Source organism: Geotrypetes seraphini, chromosome 7 (genome assembly GCF_902459505.1).
Source record: "Geotrypetes seraphini chromosome 7, aGeoSer1.1, whole genome shotgun sequence".
NCBI classification, from domain to species: Eukaryota; Metazoa; Chordata; class Amphibia; order Gymnophiona; family Dermophiidae; genus Geotrypetes; species Geotrypetes seraphini.
Genome location: NC_047090.1, coordinates 173,802,464 through 173,821,269, shown reverse-complemented (window position 1 = coordinate 173,821,269; position 18,806 = coordinate 173,802,464). Strand labels below are relative to the sequence as shown.

General features: G+C 47.2%; 1 protein-coding gene across 1 annotated transcript in view; it reads left to right on the top strand.

The window, feature by feature from the left end:
• UBR7 (ubiquitin protein ligase E3 component n-recognin 7) overlaps positions 1–18,806 on the top strand; it is a 62,512-nt gene that overhangs the window by 39,758 nt on the left and 3,948 nt on the right. The window contains exons 8-10 of the mRNA XM_033951814.1: positions 1,914–2,072; positions 2,240–2,402; positions 9,307–9,368. Coding sequence (XP_033807705.1) covers positions 1,914–2,072; positions 2,240–2,402; positions 9,307–9,368 — 384 coding nt within the window. The remainder of the gene's footprint in view (positions 1–1,913; positions 2,073–2,239; positions 2,403–9,306; positions 9,369–18,806) is intronic.

Here is an 18,806-nt window from a genome sequence, read left to right as displayed (position 1 = left end):
ACAATGTTACCATCAAAAGTGGACGAGGTTTTCTTCCTGGTGTCTTCTTCATCATCTTGATCCCACTTCCCTAGCGGTGGAGACGTTGTTGGATTATCTTCTTTCTTTGTCTGATTCTGGCCTGAAGTCCTCTTCCATCAGGGTCCACCTCAGTGCCATTGCAGCTTTTCATGAGCCAGTCCATGGAAAACTTCTTTCAGCTCATCCCCTGGTATCCAGGTTCATGCGTGGGCTTTTCAATGTGAAACCACCTCTTAAAGCCCCTCCGGTTATCTGGGATCTCAATGTGGTTCTTTCAGCTTTAATGAAGCCTCCATTTGAACCTTTAGCTACTTCTCCTTTCAAATTTCTCACTTGGAAGGTACTTTTCCTTATTGCTCTTACCTCTGCCAGGAGAGTCAGTGAGCTTCATGCACTGGTTGCAGATCCACCTTTTACGGTCTTTCATCATGACAAGGTGGTTCTGCGTACACATCCAAAGTTTCTCCCCAAGGTTGTCTCGGAATTTCATCTCAACCAATCCATTGTCCTACCGGTTTTTTTTCCAAAACCTCATTCTCATTCTGGGGAACAAGCTCTGCATACTTTGGATTGTAAAAGGGCTCTTGCTTACTATCTGCAGCGTACGAAACCCCACAGATCAGTTCCCCAACTTTTTCTGTCCTTTGATCCGAACAAATTGGGACGTCCTGTTTCTAAACGCACGTTGTCTAATTGGCTAGCAGCGTGCATTTCTTTCTGTTATGCTCAGACCGGACTGACACTGGAAGGTTCTGTCACGGCCCATCGAGTCAGAGCAATGGCAGCATCTGTAGCTTTCCTCCGTTCCACTCCTATTGAGGAAATCTGCAAAGCTGCTACTTGGTCCTCAGTTCACACTTTTACATCTCATTATTGTCTGGATGCATTCTCCAGAAGGGATGGTCACTTCGGCCAATCTGTATTACAAAATTTGTTTTCTTAATGGCCAACCTTCCCTCCATCCCTCTTTTTGTTAGCTTAGAGGTCACCCATCAGTCAAGAATAGCTGCCTGCTTGTCCTGGGATAAAGCACAGTTACTTACCGTAACAGGTGTTATCCAGGGACAGCAGGCAGATATTCTTGCGTCCCACCCACCTCCCCGGGTTGGCTTCTTAGCTGGCTTATACTAACTGAGGGACCGCACGCCTCTGTCGGGCGGGAAGGCACTCGCGCGTGCGCGGTGCGGCCGAGCTAGAACTTTCTAAAAAGTTCTTAGAGTGCAATCACTCTAAAATTGTCCGTACCGGGGCTCCGTCGGTGCCGTCACCCATCAGTCAAGAATATCTGCCTGCTGTCCCTGGATAACACCTGTTACGGTAAGTAACTGTGCTTCTCTTCCTCTCTCTAAGAGATCCCACATGCCTATCCCATGCTTTCTTAAATTCAGACAGTCTCACCTTTACCGGAAGACTGTTCCATGCATCTACCACCCTTTCTGTAAAAAAGTATTTCCTTAGATTACTCCTGAGCCTATCACCTCTTAATTTCATCTAGTCCAGGACTGAAAGAGCAGGAGACTGGCTGAACAACTAGTCCTCCAGGATGAGCTGCAGAAAGACACAAATCCACTCATGTCTCTTCCTTTCTTGAATAATCAGTCTTTCTAAAACCCACAGTTTCCTGCAATGAGGGCAGGGTGTCCATCTTTCCCTGTAAAATGCAGCATGTGTAGAAATTCCAGTACTCTGTTTGCAAATAAAGTGCCCATCCTGATCTGGCACCACTCGCAAGCTTTTATGTTGAAGTGCAGGTGGAAGCTGTGGCTTAAACAAAAGATATTCATATGATTTTTGTCCACTTGTCTCTTAAAACTGGATTAAAAGCATAAGAAAAATGAAAGGGCAAAATCCACTGTCTTTTGTCCTTTTTTTTTTTCTGCAATTGAATTTAGGTGGTTGTAAACGGAGGTGGTATCTGCCTAGAAAAGGAAGGTTCTCGCTCTGCCTGCAAGCTGCAAAAACTGACAACGGATCAGGATATGAGGAAAGACACGGCAATTTTCTGGCCTTCTAGCTGGCGCAGTCAGCTATGCACCTGCCAGGCTTGCCAGGTATGTGTGGAGTTTGACATTGTGCACGTGAACTGTTTGAGCAGTTCTACCATTGCTGGTTTTAGTGTCTGTTGAATGCACAGATGATTCAGTCTTGCAGTTTGTGACGCATCCTTTTCCATCTGGCTAACTAATTGTGGTTTGTCTGTAATTTCCCTTCATTAAAGGACATGTATTCCGAGCTGGAAGTGCTTTTCCTGTTGGATGAGAGTGACACAGTCCTGGCCTATGAGAATAAAGGCAAAAGTCAGCAGGAGGGTGAGCGAAGAGATCCTCTGATGACGGCACTTAGCAGCATGGACAGGATCCAGCAGCTGGAGCTCATCTGTGGTAAGCACATACAAGGGCTCTTCTTCGGTTATGGGCAGACTAGATGGGCCATTTGGTCTTTTATCTGCTGTCATGTTTCTAGGTTGCTATTAGGTTGCTACTGGTCAAATACCAAAGGTCTTCTCGTCTCAGAGGAACCCCAGAAAAACTCATGCTTTGTTTTGGTTTTCCTCCAGTCAGTGGTTATAAATCCAAAAAATATCATGAGCGTCTACTCTCCTTTCAATCTGCTACATATGATAGCAACCTTAGGCACCTTCTCTCCGTGTCTCACTCTTACCTTCATTTCAGAAGGCAATTAAAAGCTTATCTCTTTAAGTTTATAGGCAACTAGTTTTTTTTTCTAACTGTTCAATTCATTGTATCTTTTATTACTGTTTTGTAAACCGCATCAAACTACCTGGTTATGCGATCTAGAAATTGGTTTATTGTATCGTATTAGGGCTCAGGTTCTCCTGTTATGAAATTGAAGCCCTATTCAGGAGAGCAGAAGCTGAAATTCCAGGTTATCTGTAGTTCTAATGGGGTGCCACGTTAGTGAGCATGAATTCCAAAATGTGGGGTTGGGTTTTTTTTTATTAATGATGCCAGCTCCGCTGCAGGCTCTGCCCTTGTTTTCCAAAGTAAACTGCAACAGAGCAGAAGTGGGCATACCATACTGCAGCAAGCCCCTACCTATACTGCAAATATTGCTTCCAAAGCCCTTTAAGCTGCCCCTTTGCAGTTTTTCTGAAATGCAACACGCAAAACCTCTCGGATTCGTACGTCTCACAATTGAAGAAAAGCTGACACAGCAACAGCTACAAATCATTTTAACGGCTGATCTTTACAAAATTTCATTTATTCAGAACATCATAAGTATTTACTAAATAAATAGGACTTTAAAAGATTTCCTAAAATTCATGTAGGAGACTGAGGTAATGTGAAGTTTGCGAAACGTCGGATCCCAAAAAGTAATCAGTTATGGTGTTTTTTATAACAACTTCTAACTGAGGGAAATTCAAATTAAGGTTGAGGGCTGGACTGAGCGTCTTGAACTGGGAAAAATGAAATGTTCCATTAGGTGATTTGGGGCCAACCCATGCAAAACCTTAAAGCATAAACAGCCTAGCTGGCATTGAGTAAGTTCAGAGGTACCTCACATATGATATCAGATTGGACCTTACTCAAAAGGCTTTTCCCTTTTTGCCCACACAATGAAGCCCTGTTTTACATAATGCATCTAGGTGGTAAATGGGATGTTGACAGGTACCGGGTGTTCTAGAAAAAGCATGCTGAATACATTGCCTGCAGGAATACATGTGTAGGTTATAGCAGACAAGTCCGGTGCAAGCCAATGCCAGGATGAGAGAAAATGGATGGGAACGAAGGACACGGACCTACGGCTGGAGAGATGGACATACACCAGGGACACGGACCTGCAGCTGGAGAATCAAGAGAAGATAGGACAGCAGTTGTTGTGGGGGACTCCATCATTAGACAAGTCGACAGCCATATAGCGGGAGGAAGACTGGATCAGCTGGTGACCTGCCTTCCGGGAGCCAAGGTGGAAGACATAGTGAGCCGCGTCGACAGGATCATCGACAGTGTGGAAGAAGAAGATACGGCGGTGGTGATCCATGTGGGGACGAACAACATGAGCAACAGGAACTACAACAGGGAAGTATTGAAGGACCAGTTCTGGATTCTAGGAAGGAAGCTGAAGACCAGAACGCAGAGGATAGCATTTTCGGAGATCCTGCCGGTATCCAGGACCAGCGAGAAGAGGCAGATGGTGCTGCAAGCAGTCAACATGTGGATGCGGCGCTGGTATGAGGAAGAAGGATTCCATTTTGTGCGCAATTGGACAACGTTCTGGGGGAAGAGCAAGCTATTCAGGAAAGACGGACTCCACCTCAGCAGAGACGGAACGAGGCTACTTGCAAGCAACATCAAGAGAGAAGTTGACAAGTTTTTAAACTAGGAAGAAAGGGAAAACCGACAGTCGACCAAGAGAGAGAGTCGATGGTTCAGGAACCGGTATACCCAGAGGATACCGTGTAGGAAGATAGAGGGGAAGACTCACCGGATCACAGACAAGACAGATCAAAAGGGACACAAGAGGGGAAGGAAATGCAAGAAAGGAACAGGCTGTAAACTGAAGTGTATGTACACGAACGCAAGGAGCCTAAGAAATAAGATGGGTGAATTAGAAACTATGGCACAAAAAAATAACGTGGACATCATCGGCATCACGGAAACATGGTGGACTGAGGAAAACGTGTGAGACACTGTGCTACCAGGATACAAACTATACCGCAGAGACAAAGTGGCTCCAAAAGGTGGGGGCATTGCCATATATGTCAAAGAGGGAATTGAATCTACTAGAGAGAACATGCCACAACAGATGGCTAAGTTAGTCTCTATGGGTCAAAATTCTAGGAACAAATGGATTGGAAACAAAGATCGGCATCCACTACTGACCTCCAGGGCAGTCTGAAGAAATTGATGGAGAAATGACGGACGAGATTAAACGCAACTGCAAGGGAGGCAATGCAGCTATCATGGGTGACATCAACTCTCCGGGGATAGACTGGAACCTAGGCACCTCCAGCTGCGCTGGGGAGACCAAGTTCCTGGATGCTGTAGGCGATTGCTTCCTGGAACAACTTGTCAAGGAAAATACAAGATATACAATTCTGGACTTGATTCTAAATGGACTGTGAGGACCGGCACAAGGTGTAGAAATAGGAGGGATGCTAGGAAACAGCGATCACATGATCCACTTCAACCTGGACGCAGGAGTGAAACATCGGTCCAGAACGACAGCCACGGCACTGAACTTCCAAAAAGGGAATTACGAAGCGATGAGTCTCATGGTGGGGAAGAAGATTAAGAAGAGGATAAGCACTGTAAAAATGCTAGAGCAAGCTTGGTCCCTTTTTAAGGACACAGTCACCGAGGCGCAAAATCTATATATACCGTGTATCAACAAGAGATCCAAGAGGAAAAAGAACAAGGAACCTGCGTGGCCCACTGTAGAGGTAAAGAAAGTGATCAGAGACAAGAAAACTTTGTTTAAGTAATGGAAAAGGTCAAGAACGGACGAAAACTGGTATAAGCACAAACATCAACGCAGGTGCCATAAGGCGGTAAAAGGGGCCAAAAAAGACTATGAGGAAAAAATAGCCAAGGAGGCAAAAAACTTCAAGCCGTTCTTTTGATATATTAAGGAGAAACGACCCGCAAAGGTAGCGGTGGGACCGTTGGATGACCATGGAATAAAGGGAGTGCTAAAGGAAAATTTTGTCTTTTCTGTGTTTAATTTCAATTTAAAATTGATTGTCCACTGTTCGATTTCGGTCATGATATGGGTAATGTGTTCTAAAGTTTTGCTGGTCACTTTATTCAGCGGAATTAAAATAGCGATATCATCAGCATATATGTAGTATTTTAGGTTTAACTTTTGTAATAGATGACCTAAAGATGAAATGTAGATATTAAATAAGGTGGGAGGTAGTGGAGAACCTTGGAGCACCCCCAAAGGATTTTTCCAAGAGCTGGAGTATTTCCCATTGGAGACTACTTGATATGATCTTTTGGACAGAAAACTCTGAAACCAGTTCAAAACTCTTCCCGACAGCCCCAATGCGTCCAAGCAAAGTAGCATCATTTCATGATCCACTAGGTCAAAAGCACTGCTGAAATCTAGTTGTAAGATCAGAGCACTAGTACCTTTGCTAAAGAGACCGTAAAGGTGATTGAGTATTGAAGCTAACACTGTCTCTGTGCTGTATCCTTTTCTGAATCCTGATTGGTGTTCACTGAGGATGTTGAATTTGTCTAGGTAATTCACTAGTTCCATATTGACCAGTCCTTCCAGTAGTTTTGTGAATAAGGGGCTACTTGCTATGGGCCTGTAATTGGACTTCAGTGCGGTAAGAGTTTTATGGGTGTGATCAGGATGTGTCCCATTTCTTCATATGTCCCTCTGATGAGAGTGGTTGTTATCCAGTTAAATAAATCCCTTTTAAATTCATGTACTACCACTTTCATGATCTTTGATGGGCATTCGTCTAGCAAGCAGTTTGATTTGGTGTATTTGTTAAACAAAGTTGAGGAATTGATGCCAATTAGGGAGCTCAAAATGATCCCAGAGCATGTCCACTTTGGGCACCCTTTCATGTGGTCTGAACTGGAATTTGAATTCGGGTGTGGGTCCTTTTATCAAGGCGCGGTAGGGGGGTTTAACGCGCGGAATACCGCGCGTTAAACTGCCTGCCGCACTAGCCGTTAATGCCTCCATTGACGAGGCGTTAGTATTTTGGCTTGCCACAGGGGTTAGCGTGTGATGAAATGTCCGCGCTAACCCCCGTACCGCACCTTGATAAAAGGAGCCCTTAAATTAATAATAATAATAACGGCTTATATATCGCAATACTGTGAAGTTCTATACGGTTTACAAAGATTAAGCAAAGGTACAAATTGATTGACTTTAAGAGGGGAGGAAGAAAGAGGGTTAATAGGCAGGAAATCCATTTTTGAAGAGAGAGTGATCAATAGAACAAGTTAATCGCTATAGAGGGGAGAGAGAAGAGAGGATCGGTTGTCTAGATACTTTAAATGATTATTCTGCCTGAATCAGGGGAGGCAAATTATTCCATAAAAAAGGTGAAATAAATAAAATAGGCTGATTTTCGTGTCTGCAAACGACGTAGACTTGATGACGTTACACCGCAATAAATTGTATTGCAGTAGTCTATTCTTGACAGAACAAAGGCATGGGCAAAAGTATGCAATGCATGAATATCCAAAACAGAACTAAAGAGTCTAATTCGCTGAAGCCTTTTTTGATCACCTGTGAGATCTGGCTTGGTTATGTATATAAATATTTAATTTATCTGTACAAGGGAGTGGTTGTGGTTTGTTTGTTTTTTTGTTTAACCCAGTTGATATGTTTTTTACATCTCTTATGTGTACAGTTTTACTTACTGTAATTCCTAGAAATAGCCTTTTTATGATGTAAGCTGCATACAACCAATCGAATTGGAATCTTTTGTAAATTACAAGAAATGATATTGTATTGTAGAACTGATCTAACACACAGGGGGTCAGAGAACAATGTGCTGGTGGTAGAAATAACTTCACTAGTCCTGCCTGATTCAGAGAAAATTTTTTTGATTCAGTTTGGCCTATTGAATTGATTTTTTTTTTTCAATTCGATTTGCTTTTCCTGCCCAATCGAGCATATTTTTTTTTTTTCCCAAATGTCCTGGCGAGTTTATTTTGTAGCCTCTTCAACCACCCTACCCCATTCTGTCCCCTCCAACACCATGCTGATTCTGTAGTGTAAACAATAAAAAAGACTCTTCTTTTTGTCTGTCTCTCTCTGTTAGTTCCTACTCAAGGATATACATTTGAAATCTGACATTGTAATCACAGATTAGAAAATAAAATTATTTTTCCTTCCTTTTGTTGTCTGGTCATTTTATTATTCAAATCACTTTGATCCCAGGCTGTGGTTTCTGTTTGTCTTCTGTTAACTTGCTCACCAGAGTCTCCTGCCCATTTGACATTTTCTTCTTTCTCCATGTTCACCATCCATCTTCCATCTCTGTACCTTCCTTTCACTGCCATATCCAACATTTATGTTTCTTTACCACTGTCTACCATCTCTCTCACCCTGCCTTGTGCCCTGGGTGAAATCTCTCTATTCCCCTCCATGCTTTATTTCTCCCTTCCTCTCCTCCATCATTATGTGTCTTCGTCACCGTTCCTGTCCCTGTGGATAACCGTGGGAAACCCCATTCCGTGTCCTTCTTTAGTGTATATCCCAACCTCAGTCCTTCTACACCAGCATTCTTTAATGCAAGGCTTTTGAGGGTCAGTGGCTGTGCCTATTCAAACTATGATTCTTCCCTCTCTTCTTAAAGAATGACATGGGGATGGTTATCCATGGGGATAGAATTTGAATTCTGTCACTGTGTCATTCTCTTTGTGCAACATTTATTTCTCCGCATGCACCATCTCTCCCTGCACTCCACCCTATGTCCAACATTCCTCTCTCTTCTCCATGCATGTTTCCCCTGAATCATATGCAGGATTTCTCTCTCACCCCATTCTATCTCTTTGTTGCATCTCTCCCTTCTCTCCTTCATACCATGTCCAAAAATTCTTCCTCTTTCGCCCCCCCCCCCCCCTGGTGCAGCAGCTTTCCATCCCTCCCTTCCATCCCCCTGTGCAGCATTTCCTGATTGACTCCACCCCCCCATGAGGTTTAACATATCTGTGGGCCTCCCAAAGCAGCAGTTGTGGCGACCGACCAGCAGAGGCAACGCTGTGAACAGGTTGCTTTCAGCCTGCCCTACCAGGGCTTCCTTCTGCCATGTCATCAATGATGCGGCAGAGGAAAGGCCCCGGTGGGGCAGGCTGCCCCAGCCTGTTCAGAGTGCTGCCTCTGTCAGCTGGCTATTACTGCTGCTGCTTTAGGAGACCGGGGTGCGGTGGGGGAGATCATTGAATCGGTGAGTCTGATTTGTTTGGACAACAAATCATATTTCAAATTGATTCACCAAAGTGAATCGAGCAGTACTAGACTTCACCAGGGAAATTGGAAGTGTTCTGTAAAGTCAAACTATGACACCATGAGAAGGCGTTAGTATTTTGGCGTTACTATGAGCTTGCTTACTATGAGCTTATAGACATAAATAGAGCCAGACCACATTCTGGACTGTATATTATGATGTAAAATTAATGAGGCAGTGCCCAAAGGAAGAGCAAGCACTGATAAAGATTTCATCTTCTGATGCTAGTTTTTTTCCTTTGCTAAAGCCAGAGCTTTTCCATCATCTTCGTGCAAATAATGTGATTGTAAAAATACACTGTATTATAGAAGGCTACTATACTGTTCTTTGCTTTCATACAGAATACAACGACTTAAAGACAGAGCTGAAGGATTACCTGAAGAGGTTTGCAGAGGAAGGGAAGGTAAGGACCATTTTATTTTGTATTTTTGACCACTAAAAATGCTCTGGTCAGTCTACAACAATATATTTTGGCTTTGTTTTGTGACCTGTGCAAGCTTATCCCAATCCAAACCTGACCTCAGCTAGTCAAGTATCTCAAGAGTAGCGTTTGATTTAGGTACATTCCTGTCCATACCTAACATAGTAAATGACGGCAGATAAAGACCCGAGTGGTCCATCCACTCTGCCCAACCATACATGCTCCATAAATTAATCATCTGATTTGAATAGTCAGAAACCCAGAGCCCTGCCTGGTAGTATGCTTAAGTTCTATCTACTGGAGTCTCTGTCAAGGCTCGCTCCAGCCCATCTTAATCATCCCAGCCATCAAAGCCCTCCCCAGCCCATCCTCAACTGAATGTCCATATAAAGGACAGACCGTGCAAGCCTGCCCAGTACTGGCTTTAGTTCCTTCAATATATACCCATTATTTTCCTTTTTTTTTTTTAAATTCTTTATTCATTTTAAAACTGACAAACAAGTGATTAATATTAAAACATTACATTACTAATAAAATATACAGCACTTGACATTCTTATACATATAATCCATTAAAGTAGAAATTATAACCCTTTTCCCCCACCCAACAATTCTTCAACAGAAATCCAATCATTAAATAAAAATATTAATCATCCAATTTCCCCCCTCCCCCCAATAAAATACATGTATCCATCAGAAAGGAAAACGATGTTCATTCATTACAATAATTCTCTAATGACCCCCAGATCTTTATAAAGTTGTTATAATTACCTTTCTGTACAGCAATTGCTCTTTCCATTTTAAAAATGTGACAAAGTGAATTCCACCAAAAAGAATAATTAAGATTTGTATAATTTTTCCAATTAGCCGTAATGTGCTGAATTGCCACCCCTGTCATTATTAATACCCATTATTTTCTGATTAGAGATCCTCTGTGTTCATCCTACGCATGTTTGAACTCTGTCACCGTTTTCCTCTGCACCATCTCCTTTGGGAGCACATCAACCACCCTCTCCGTAAAGAAGAATTTCCTAACTTTACTTTTGAGTCTACCACTCCTCAACCTCAAATTATGTCCTCTGGTTTTACCATTTTCCTTTCTCTGGAAAAGATTTTGTTCTATGTTAATACCTTTCAAGTATTTACCTGTGCTCAAAGCCCCAGAAGGCTTGCTCTCTAAGTTGGTATTTGAAGCAGTAGAAAGTTGAGTGACCTGCCCTAGGTAAAGAGGGGCATTGGTAGAGAAGCAGCTTTTCTGGTTCTCAGCCCAGTGCCATAGTCACTAGGCTATATGTCTATTGCTAAAATCTGTTGGAGCAAGTCATTCCACCAAGGTCAGAAGCTTCCAGGTAGCCTTGCTACAAATCTTGCTTGTTCTTTTTATGGAAGGTGATGTTCTAATTAGGGCTGTGGATTCAGTACCTCAAATCTTCAACTCCAGCTCCTCCTCTATTTTCCAACTCCTACTGATATTAGGCTTAAAAATTTAATTCTGGACCTAAAAGTAACTTTCCAGTGCAATAAGTAAGTCATTCTAGATAAGCAGGTTATCTCCCTATGGCCGCTAGTCATCTGCAGAAGGTCTCCACTCCCAGGAAAGAGACTTGGGAGTTCTGATTGACAAATCAATGAAGCTGTCCATGCAATGTGCGGTGGCAGCGAAAAGGGCAAACAGAATTCTAGAAAGGGAAGCAACCGGCTAGGGAGAAGTTGTGACCGCTGGACGACGGAGACAGGAAGGGAGTGATGAAGAAGGAGAAAGAAGTGGCAGAAAGACTTAACATGTTCTTTTCGTCTGTATTTACAAACGAAGACACATCCAACATACCGGAACCTGAGCAATTCTTCAATGGAAATCAAGCAGAAAAATTAACATCCATGAAGTGAGCCTTGAAGATGTACGCAGGCAGATAGAAAAACTAAAAACTGACAAGTCCCCGGGTCCGGACGGAATCCATCCAAGGGTTCTGAAGGAATTAAAGGAGGAGATAGCGGAACTATTGCAGCAAATTTGCAATCTATCCCTGAAAACAGGCATGATCCAGGAGGACTGGAAGATAGCCAACGTTACGCCCATCTTTAAAAAGGGATCAAGAGGTGACCCAGGAAACTACAGACCGGTGAGTCTGACCTCGGTTCCAGGGAAAATAGCGGAAGCACTGATAAAAGAAAACATTGATGAACATTTTGAAAAAAACGAACTTCTGATAACCAGCCAACATGGTTTCTGCAAGGGGAGATCGTGCCTAACGAACTTATTGCACTTCTTCGAAGGAATTAACAAACGGATGGACAGAGGAGACCCCATAGACATCATATATCTAGATTTCCAAAAAGCCTTTGACAAGGTGGCCCATGAACGCCTACTCCGGAAACTGAAGAACCATGGGGTGGAAGGAGACGTACATAGATGGATCAGAAACTGGTTGGCGGGTAGGAAACAGAAGGTAGGAGTGAAGGGCCACTACTCGGACTGGAGGAGGGTCATGAGTGGGGTCCCGCAGGGCTGCTGCTATTTAATATATTCATAAATGATCTAGAAATAGGGATGAAGTGTGAGATAATAAAATTTGTGGACGACACCAAACTATTTAGTGCAGCTCGGACTAAAGAGGACCGCGAAGAATTGCAAAGGAACTTGAACAAACTAGGGGAATGGGCGACGAGATGGCAGATGAAGTTCAACATTGAGAAATGTAAAGTATTACATGTGGGAAACAGAAACCCGAGGTACATCTATTGCACTGGAAATGAAATTAGGCCATCCTTAAAGTATACATGTGTACTTGTATAGTAGGCCTTTTCAGGGGCAGCAATCCTACATGCGTATGGTATACACAGTTAGTCACTCTTGCTCTTAAGCCAAACATAACATCTACACCAGTGTAAGGCACTCACAGTGAGAGCCACGTTCTGTAGGCAGTCAGCCAGCGCCTCTCAAGAACACAAGAATTGCTGCTGCTGGGTCAGACCAGTGGTCCATTGTGCCCAGCAGTCCGCTCATGCGGTGGCCCTTAGGTCAAAGACCAGTGCCCTAACTGAGACTAGCCTTACCTGCATACGTTCTGGCTTAGCAGGAACTTGTCTAACTTTATCTTGAATCCCTGGAGAGTGTTTTCCCCTATAACAGCCTCCGGAAGAGCATTCGTTTTCCACCACTCTCTGGGTGAAGAAGAACTTCCTTACGTTTGTACGGAATCCATCCTCTTTTAACTTTAGAAAGTGCCCTCTCGTTCTCTCTACCTTGGAGAGGGTGAACAACCTTCTCCTCATCTACTGTCTATTCCCTTCATTATCTTGAATGTTTCGATCATGTCCCCTCTGTCTCCTCTTTTCAAAGGAGAAGAGGCCCAGTTTCTCTAATCTCTCACTGTACGGGCAACTCCTGCAGCCCCTTAACCATTTTAGTCGCTCTTCTCTGGACCCTTTCGAGCAGTACCGTGTCCTTCGCTCCGTTTGCAGCACCTCTCCCACTAGTGGTTTAGGGCCCCATCTGGAGGGCCTTTGTGCATGTGTGGTTGTCATCGCGTCAACATCTGTGCATTTCTGGATGCCCTCCAGCCGCAGCACAGGGGTTAATGTGCTGTGGCTTCCAGAAGTTTGCAAGACACTGATCTACACCCTTAAGTCGAGTCACAATTTCTGTTGGATTTGTGCTAGTATTTTATAATGACACATGGGTTGCAAGGTACTTATTTTTTGCCTATTAACTTAAGCAGCTAAGGGAACAGCTCCAATGCAGCATGGGGAGCCTAAGCTGGGCATCCAGATGCCATTAGAGTACTAGTGTAAACACATTAGCATGCTTAAATGTAGGTACATCCATTTAGCCTCCCAGTCTATGATGGGTGCCTCCAACTGTGGCAAACAGTCTGCACATCTTATAGGATTCTGTAAGAGGGAGAAGGACCCTTGTGTATACCCTATTGTGACTATGCAGTGTGCCACTTGGTGACCTTATAGAATAGTGCTTTTATTCTAGTCCAATATAACTGACAGGTTTGTCCATTTGGTTTTGGATAAAGAACTTAAAAGCCAAACGTGAACAAATCTATTGCGCTAGCATTTATTAAAATTTTATTTTACCTCTTCCAAAGGTAGGGTTTCAGCTTACACCCCTATCCTATCAATGAATTTTCAGGCTCCATAACCTCCCCCACCACCACATACACACCTATGTTTCCTATTATGATATTTGTATAGAAAATGCACACAATATTGAGGATAATTTCCAAAAGTCACGGACCCAATAAAATGGGCTGCTTGAAAAACCACCCACCTCTCTACGGGTAAAATTAGATGGATGGTTCTTTTGAGTTGTGTGTTTGACGGGATCTGTTTTGTTTTGACTGTAGCTACTTTTATCCCAGGACAAGCAGGCATGATATTCTCACATGTGGGTGACGTCATCTACGGAGCCCCAGCGCGGACAGCTTTTCAAGCAAACTTGATTGAAGTTTCAAGTTTGCTATGCTGCACCACGCATGTGCATGCCTTCTTGCCCACTAGAGGGCGCATCCCCACCTCGTGGTCCTCAGTTCAGTTTTTTCCGCGGAGCCAGAAGCCCTGTGGAAATTGTGCTCTCTTCAATTTTGCCTTCTGACACCGCAGCTGAGTGTTTCTTTCTCGGTCGCTGTGCTTACTTTGTTTTTTTATTTGTTTGTGTATCAGTTTTCGTCAAAAAAAAAGATTTTCCGTTCGGCTCCGGGGGCTCCCGGTAGCCGCGGCCACGGGACCTCGTTCGTTCCCGGCCGTTTTTTGTGTCCATGTCCCGTCCCTTGACGGGCTTTAAAAAGTGCACCCGGTGCGATCGGCTCCTTTCGATCACCGATCCCCACCGATGGTGCTTACTTTGTCTGGGTCCTGAGCACCCGACCGACTCCTGCACTCGGTGCTCTACTTTTCAGCAGAGGGCTCTCCGCGCTCGTATGGCGGAGCTCTTTGCTGTGGACCCCGCGGCGGGGAAGGCCTCGACGTCGGCCTCGACTCCCTCGACCTCGCCCCGAGAGCCCGCTTCGTTGAAGCCTGTGTCCTCGACCCCGAAGTCGACGAAGGGTAAGTCCTCACTTCCTTCTTCTGTTCCAGCCTCGAAGAAGCCATCCTCGGGCTCATCGACGGGGGCGGGTGGGTCGTCCTCGGCCCCGCCCCGAGCGTCGAAGTCGGGTGCCCCACGGGAATACTCGAGACTGAGGTCGCCCTCGAGGGAGCACCCGCCGGCCCAGGATCTGCCGGCTATGATGGGGGTTCCCGTCTTTCAGGACTTACTCTGTGCACTCATTGCCTCGGAGCTGTCCGGTGCCCTCGCGCACCTCCAGCCAACTTCGGCCTCGTCTGCCCCGGCTTCGGCTGCCTCGGTCTCGGTACCCTCGACTTCGGCCCCCGGGGGGGCTTCGGCCCCGACCTTGCCCTCGACCTCGGTTGACCAGCCTGAGCGGAGCGTGCGGCCTCGGGACAAGGTGCGGAGGGTTCGGAGGATCTCTTCCTCTTCGTCCTCGTCGAGGTCCTCCCGGGGCTCCTCGCCCTCGGGTCGGCCTCGGGCGAAGCGTCGGTCGAGGAAGCCCAAACGTCAACAGGCCTTTCCTCGACGACGCAGTCGCTCCTCGCTGACCGGGGCGGAGACCCTGCGGGTCTCCGAGCTCCGCCTCGATAATCCGAAGCTTTTCCGTTCCTCCGAGGTTGAGTGTTCGAGGGACTCTTCGCCGAGACGGAAGGGGCGTGCCTCGGTGCCCCATACCCTGGGGACTTCCCGCAGGGGTTCCTCGGGGCATGGGCGGTCCCCGACCCCGTCGAGGTCGCTCGGTGCGGCTTCTTGGGGTTCGGGGTCTGGCACGGGTAAGGAACCTCGTTACTCCCGTGAGGCTTCTCCTTCCTTCTTGGCGACGCGGGCTTCTCGATCTCCCTCTCCGCCTTCGAAGCTCTCCTCCTTTTCTAGATTTGTGCTTGATATGGGGAGGGCTTTGGACCTTGATCTGGGGGCAGGTTCTCAATACACGAAGGAATTTTTGGAGGAGCAGGATTTGCCATCTCCCCCCAGAGAGACTCCTCGGCTCCCTCTCAATAAGGTTCTCCACCAGACCTTCCTGAGGAACTTGGACTCCCCTCTTACAATCACAGCGGTTCCATTGAAGATGGAGTCTAAGTACCGCACAGTCCCTTGCAAGGGCTTCGATAAAGCACAGCTGTCCCACCAGTCGTTACTGGTGGAGTCGGCGTTGAAGAAGTCCCAGCCTTCTAGGGTCTCTGCTGCGGTCCCCCCCGGGCAGGAGGGACAGACCCTGGACAAGTTTGGTCGTCGCCTCTATTCCAATTCAATGATGGCTGCCAGGGTCCTTAATTACGCATTCACCTTCTCGTCCTATTTAAGGCAGATGGTGAAGGCGTTGCCCCGGTATTATGGGGTCATGCCAGATTCCCATAAGGGGGATTTTGGTACCTTTATGGCCAATTTGTCTCAGCTGCGTCTCTACCTTTTTCATGCAGTTTACGACGCGTTTGAGTTGGCCTCTCGTGTATCCGCCTTTGCGGTGGCAATGCGCCACCTCGCATGGCTCCGTACCCTGGATATGGACCCGAACTTGCAAGAACGTCTGGCCAATCTTCCATGTGTTGGCTCAGAGTTGTTCGATGAGTCCTTGGAGGCGGCGACCAAACGCTTGTCTGAACATGAGAGCTCTATCGCCTCATTGGTCCATCCTAAACCCCGGGCCCCGCCGCAGAAGCCGTTTAGATCTCCTCCGCGGCGGTACCCGCAGAAATCGACGCCGGCTTTTTCGAGGCCTCCGCCCCGGCGTCCCCCTCAGCAGGGCAGAGCGTCCCAACCAAAGCCTCAGGCGCAAGGGGCGTCTAAACCAGCTCCGTCTTTTTGACGTGATGCGCGGATGGGGGCGGGCCCCCTCCGCTCGGTCGAAGGACCCCCTTCCCATCGGGGGACGATTGCAGGCCTTTCTTCCAGCCTGGGCCGAGATCACGTCGGACGCTTGGGTGCTCCGGATCATCTCCGAGGGTTACTCGCTAAACTTCTTAGCCACGCCGCCAGAACATCCGCCGGGGGCTTCTCTGGGCTGTCGAGACCAGCTTCCTCTTCTCCTGTCGGAAGCCAGGTCCTTGTTGAGCCTTCGGGCGGTGGAGCCGGTGCCCCCGAACCAAAGGGGATGGGGGTTTTACTCCCGTTACTTTTTGGTCCCGAAGAAGACAGGGGACTTGCGCCCCATTCTGGACCTCCGGAGACTCAACAAGTTCCTTGTCCGGGAGAAGTTCCGTATGTTGTCCCTTCCAGTCCTGTATCCTCTGTTAGAGTCGGGGGACTGGATGTGCTCCCTGGACCTGAAGGAGGCATATACTCATGTTCCGGTGCATCCCGCCTTCCGCAAGTTCCTCAGGTTTCAGGTGGGGGGGGGGGGGTTGCATCTCCAGTATCGGGTCCTCCCCTTTGGGCTGGCTTCGTCCCCTCGAGTCTTCACGAAGTGTATGGTGGTGGTCGCGGCAGCCCTGAGATCTCAGGGGCTGCAGGTCTTTCCCTACCTGGACGATTGGCTGATCAAGGCGTCCTCCAAGGAAGGGGTTATTTCAGAGACCCGACAGACTATCACCTTCCTTCAACGTCTGGGATTCGAAGTGAACTTCCCCAAGTCTCAGTTGTGCCCGGCTCAATCCCTTCAGTTTATCGGGGCCGTGCTGGACACGGTTCGCCTCCGTTCGTTCCTCCCCCCGCCACGGTTGGAGGCCCTGCTTCGATTGAGTCGCCAGGTTTCGCTGCTGCCCTCTGTTTCGGCACAGCGCCTGATGATTCTGCTGGGCCACATGGCGTTCGCCCGTTTGCACCTGAGGCTTCCTCAGTGGACCTTGGCCTCCCAGTGGCGTCTCCTCCCCTATAGCAGTGACTCCTTCCTTGAAACGCTTGCTCCGTTGGTGGACCAACTCTTCCAATCTTTCCGGGGGTTTGCTCTTTCTCGTCCCTCCGCATCGCAAGGTCCTGACCACGGACTCTTCGGAGTACGCGTGGGGGGCTCATCTCGACGGTCTGCGGACTCAAGGTCTATGGTCGGCGGAGGACCGTCTTTCTCACATCAATGTGTTGGAGCTTCATGCCATTTTTCTGGCTGCTCGAGCGTTCTGCCACCTGCTACACGATCAGGTAGTCCTCGTGCAGACGGACAACCAGGTGGCCATGTATTATGTGAACAAACAAGGGGGAACGGGCTCTTGGTCCCTGTGCCGGGAAGCCCTGCGCCTTTGGGAATGGGCGGTCTCCCAGAACATCTTCCTGCGTGCGGTTTACATTCAGGGAGAGAAGAATTGTCTGGCCGACAAACTCAGTCGTCTTCTCCAGCCGCACGAGTGGTCGCTAAACTCCCGAGTTCTGCACGAGGTCTTCGACCGCTGGGGGACTCCTCAGGTGGATCTGTTTGCCTCCCCGGAGACTCACAAACTGCCCCTCTATTGTTCTCGGATGTTCTCCCCGGACCGTCTCGAGGCCGATGCCTTTCTTCTCGACTGGGGAGGGAGGTTCCTTTATGCGTTTCCTCCTTTCCCTCTGATCTTGAGGACGTTGGTTCATCTCAAGTCGTCCGGAGCCACTATGATTCTCATTGCGCCTCATTGGCCTCGTCAGCACTGGTTCTCCCTGCTCCTTCAACTCAGTGTCAGGGAGCCTCTGCTTCTGCCTGTTTTTCCCTCTCTGCTGTCTCAAGAGTCGGGGTTCGCTGTTGCATCCCAATCTTCAGTCTTTACATCTGACGGCTTGGTTCCTTTCCCCTTGACTTCACAGGTTTCTCAGTCTGTGAGGGAGGTTCTCGCGCAAGGTCTCAACTAGGCTTTGTTATTCCCAGAAGTGGACCAGATTTTCTTCCTGGTGTTCCTCGAACCATCTGGATCTGAGTTTGGTTCCGGTGTCTTCGGTTCTGGAATATTTATTGCATTTGTCCAAGTCTGGGCTGAAGACGACTTCCATCAGGGTGCATCTCAGTGCTATTGCTGCTTTCCATCGGCATCTCGAGGGTCGATCTCTCTCTCTTCATCCTCTGGTGATTCGTTTCATGAGGGGGTCTAATGAATGTTAATCCTCCTCTGAAACCTCCTCCTGTAGTTTGGGATCTTAATGTGGTTTTGGCTCAACTGATGAAGCCTCCCTTCGAGCCTATTGATAAATCTCTTCTTAAGTTTCTCACTTGGAAGGTGATCTTCTTGCTTGCGCTCACGTCCGCTCGTTGGATTAGCGAGCTGCAGGCTTTGGTTGCGGACCCGCCCTTTACTGTGTTCCATCATGACAAGGTGGTTCTTCGCACCCATCCTAAATTTTTACCTAAGGTTGTGTCTGATTTCCACCTCAATCAGTCCATTGTTCTTCCGGTGTTTTTTCCGAAGCCCCACTCTCATCCTGGGGAAGCGGCGCTTCACACGCTTGACTGTAAGAGAGCGTTGT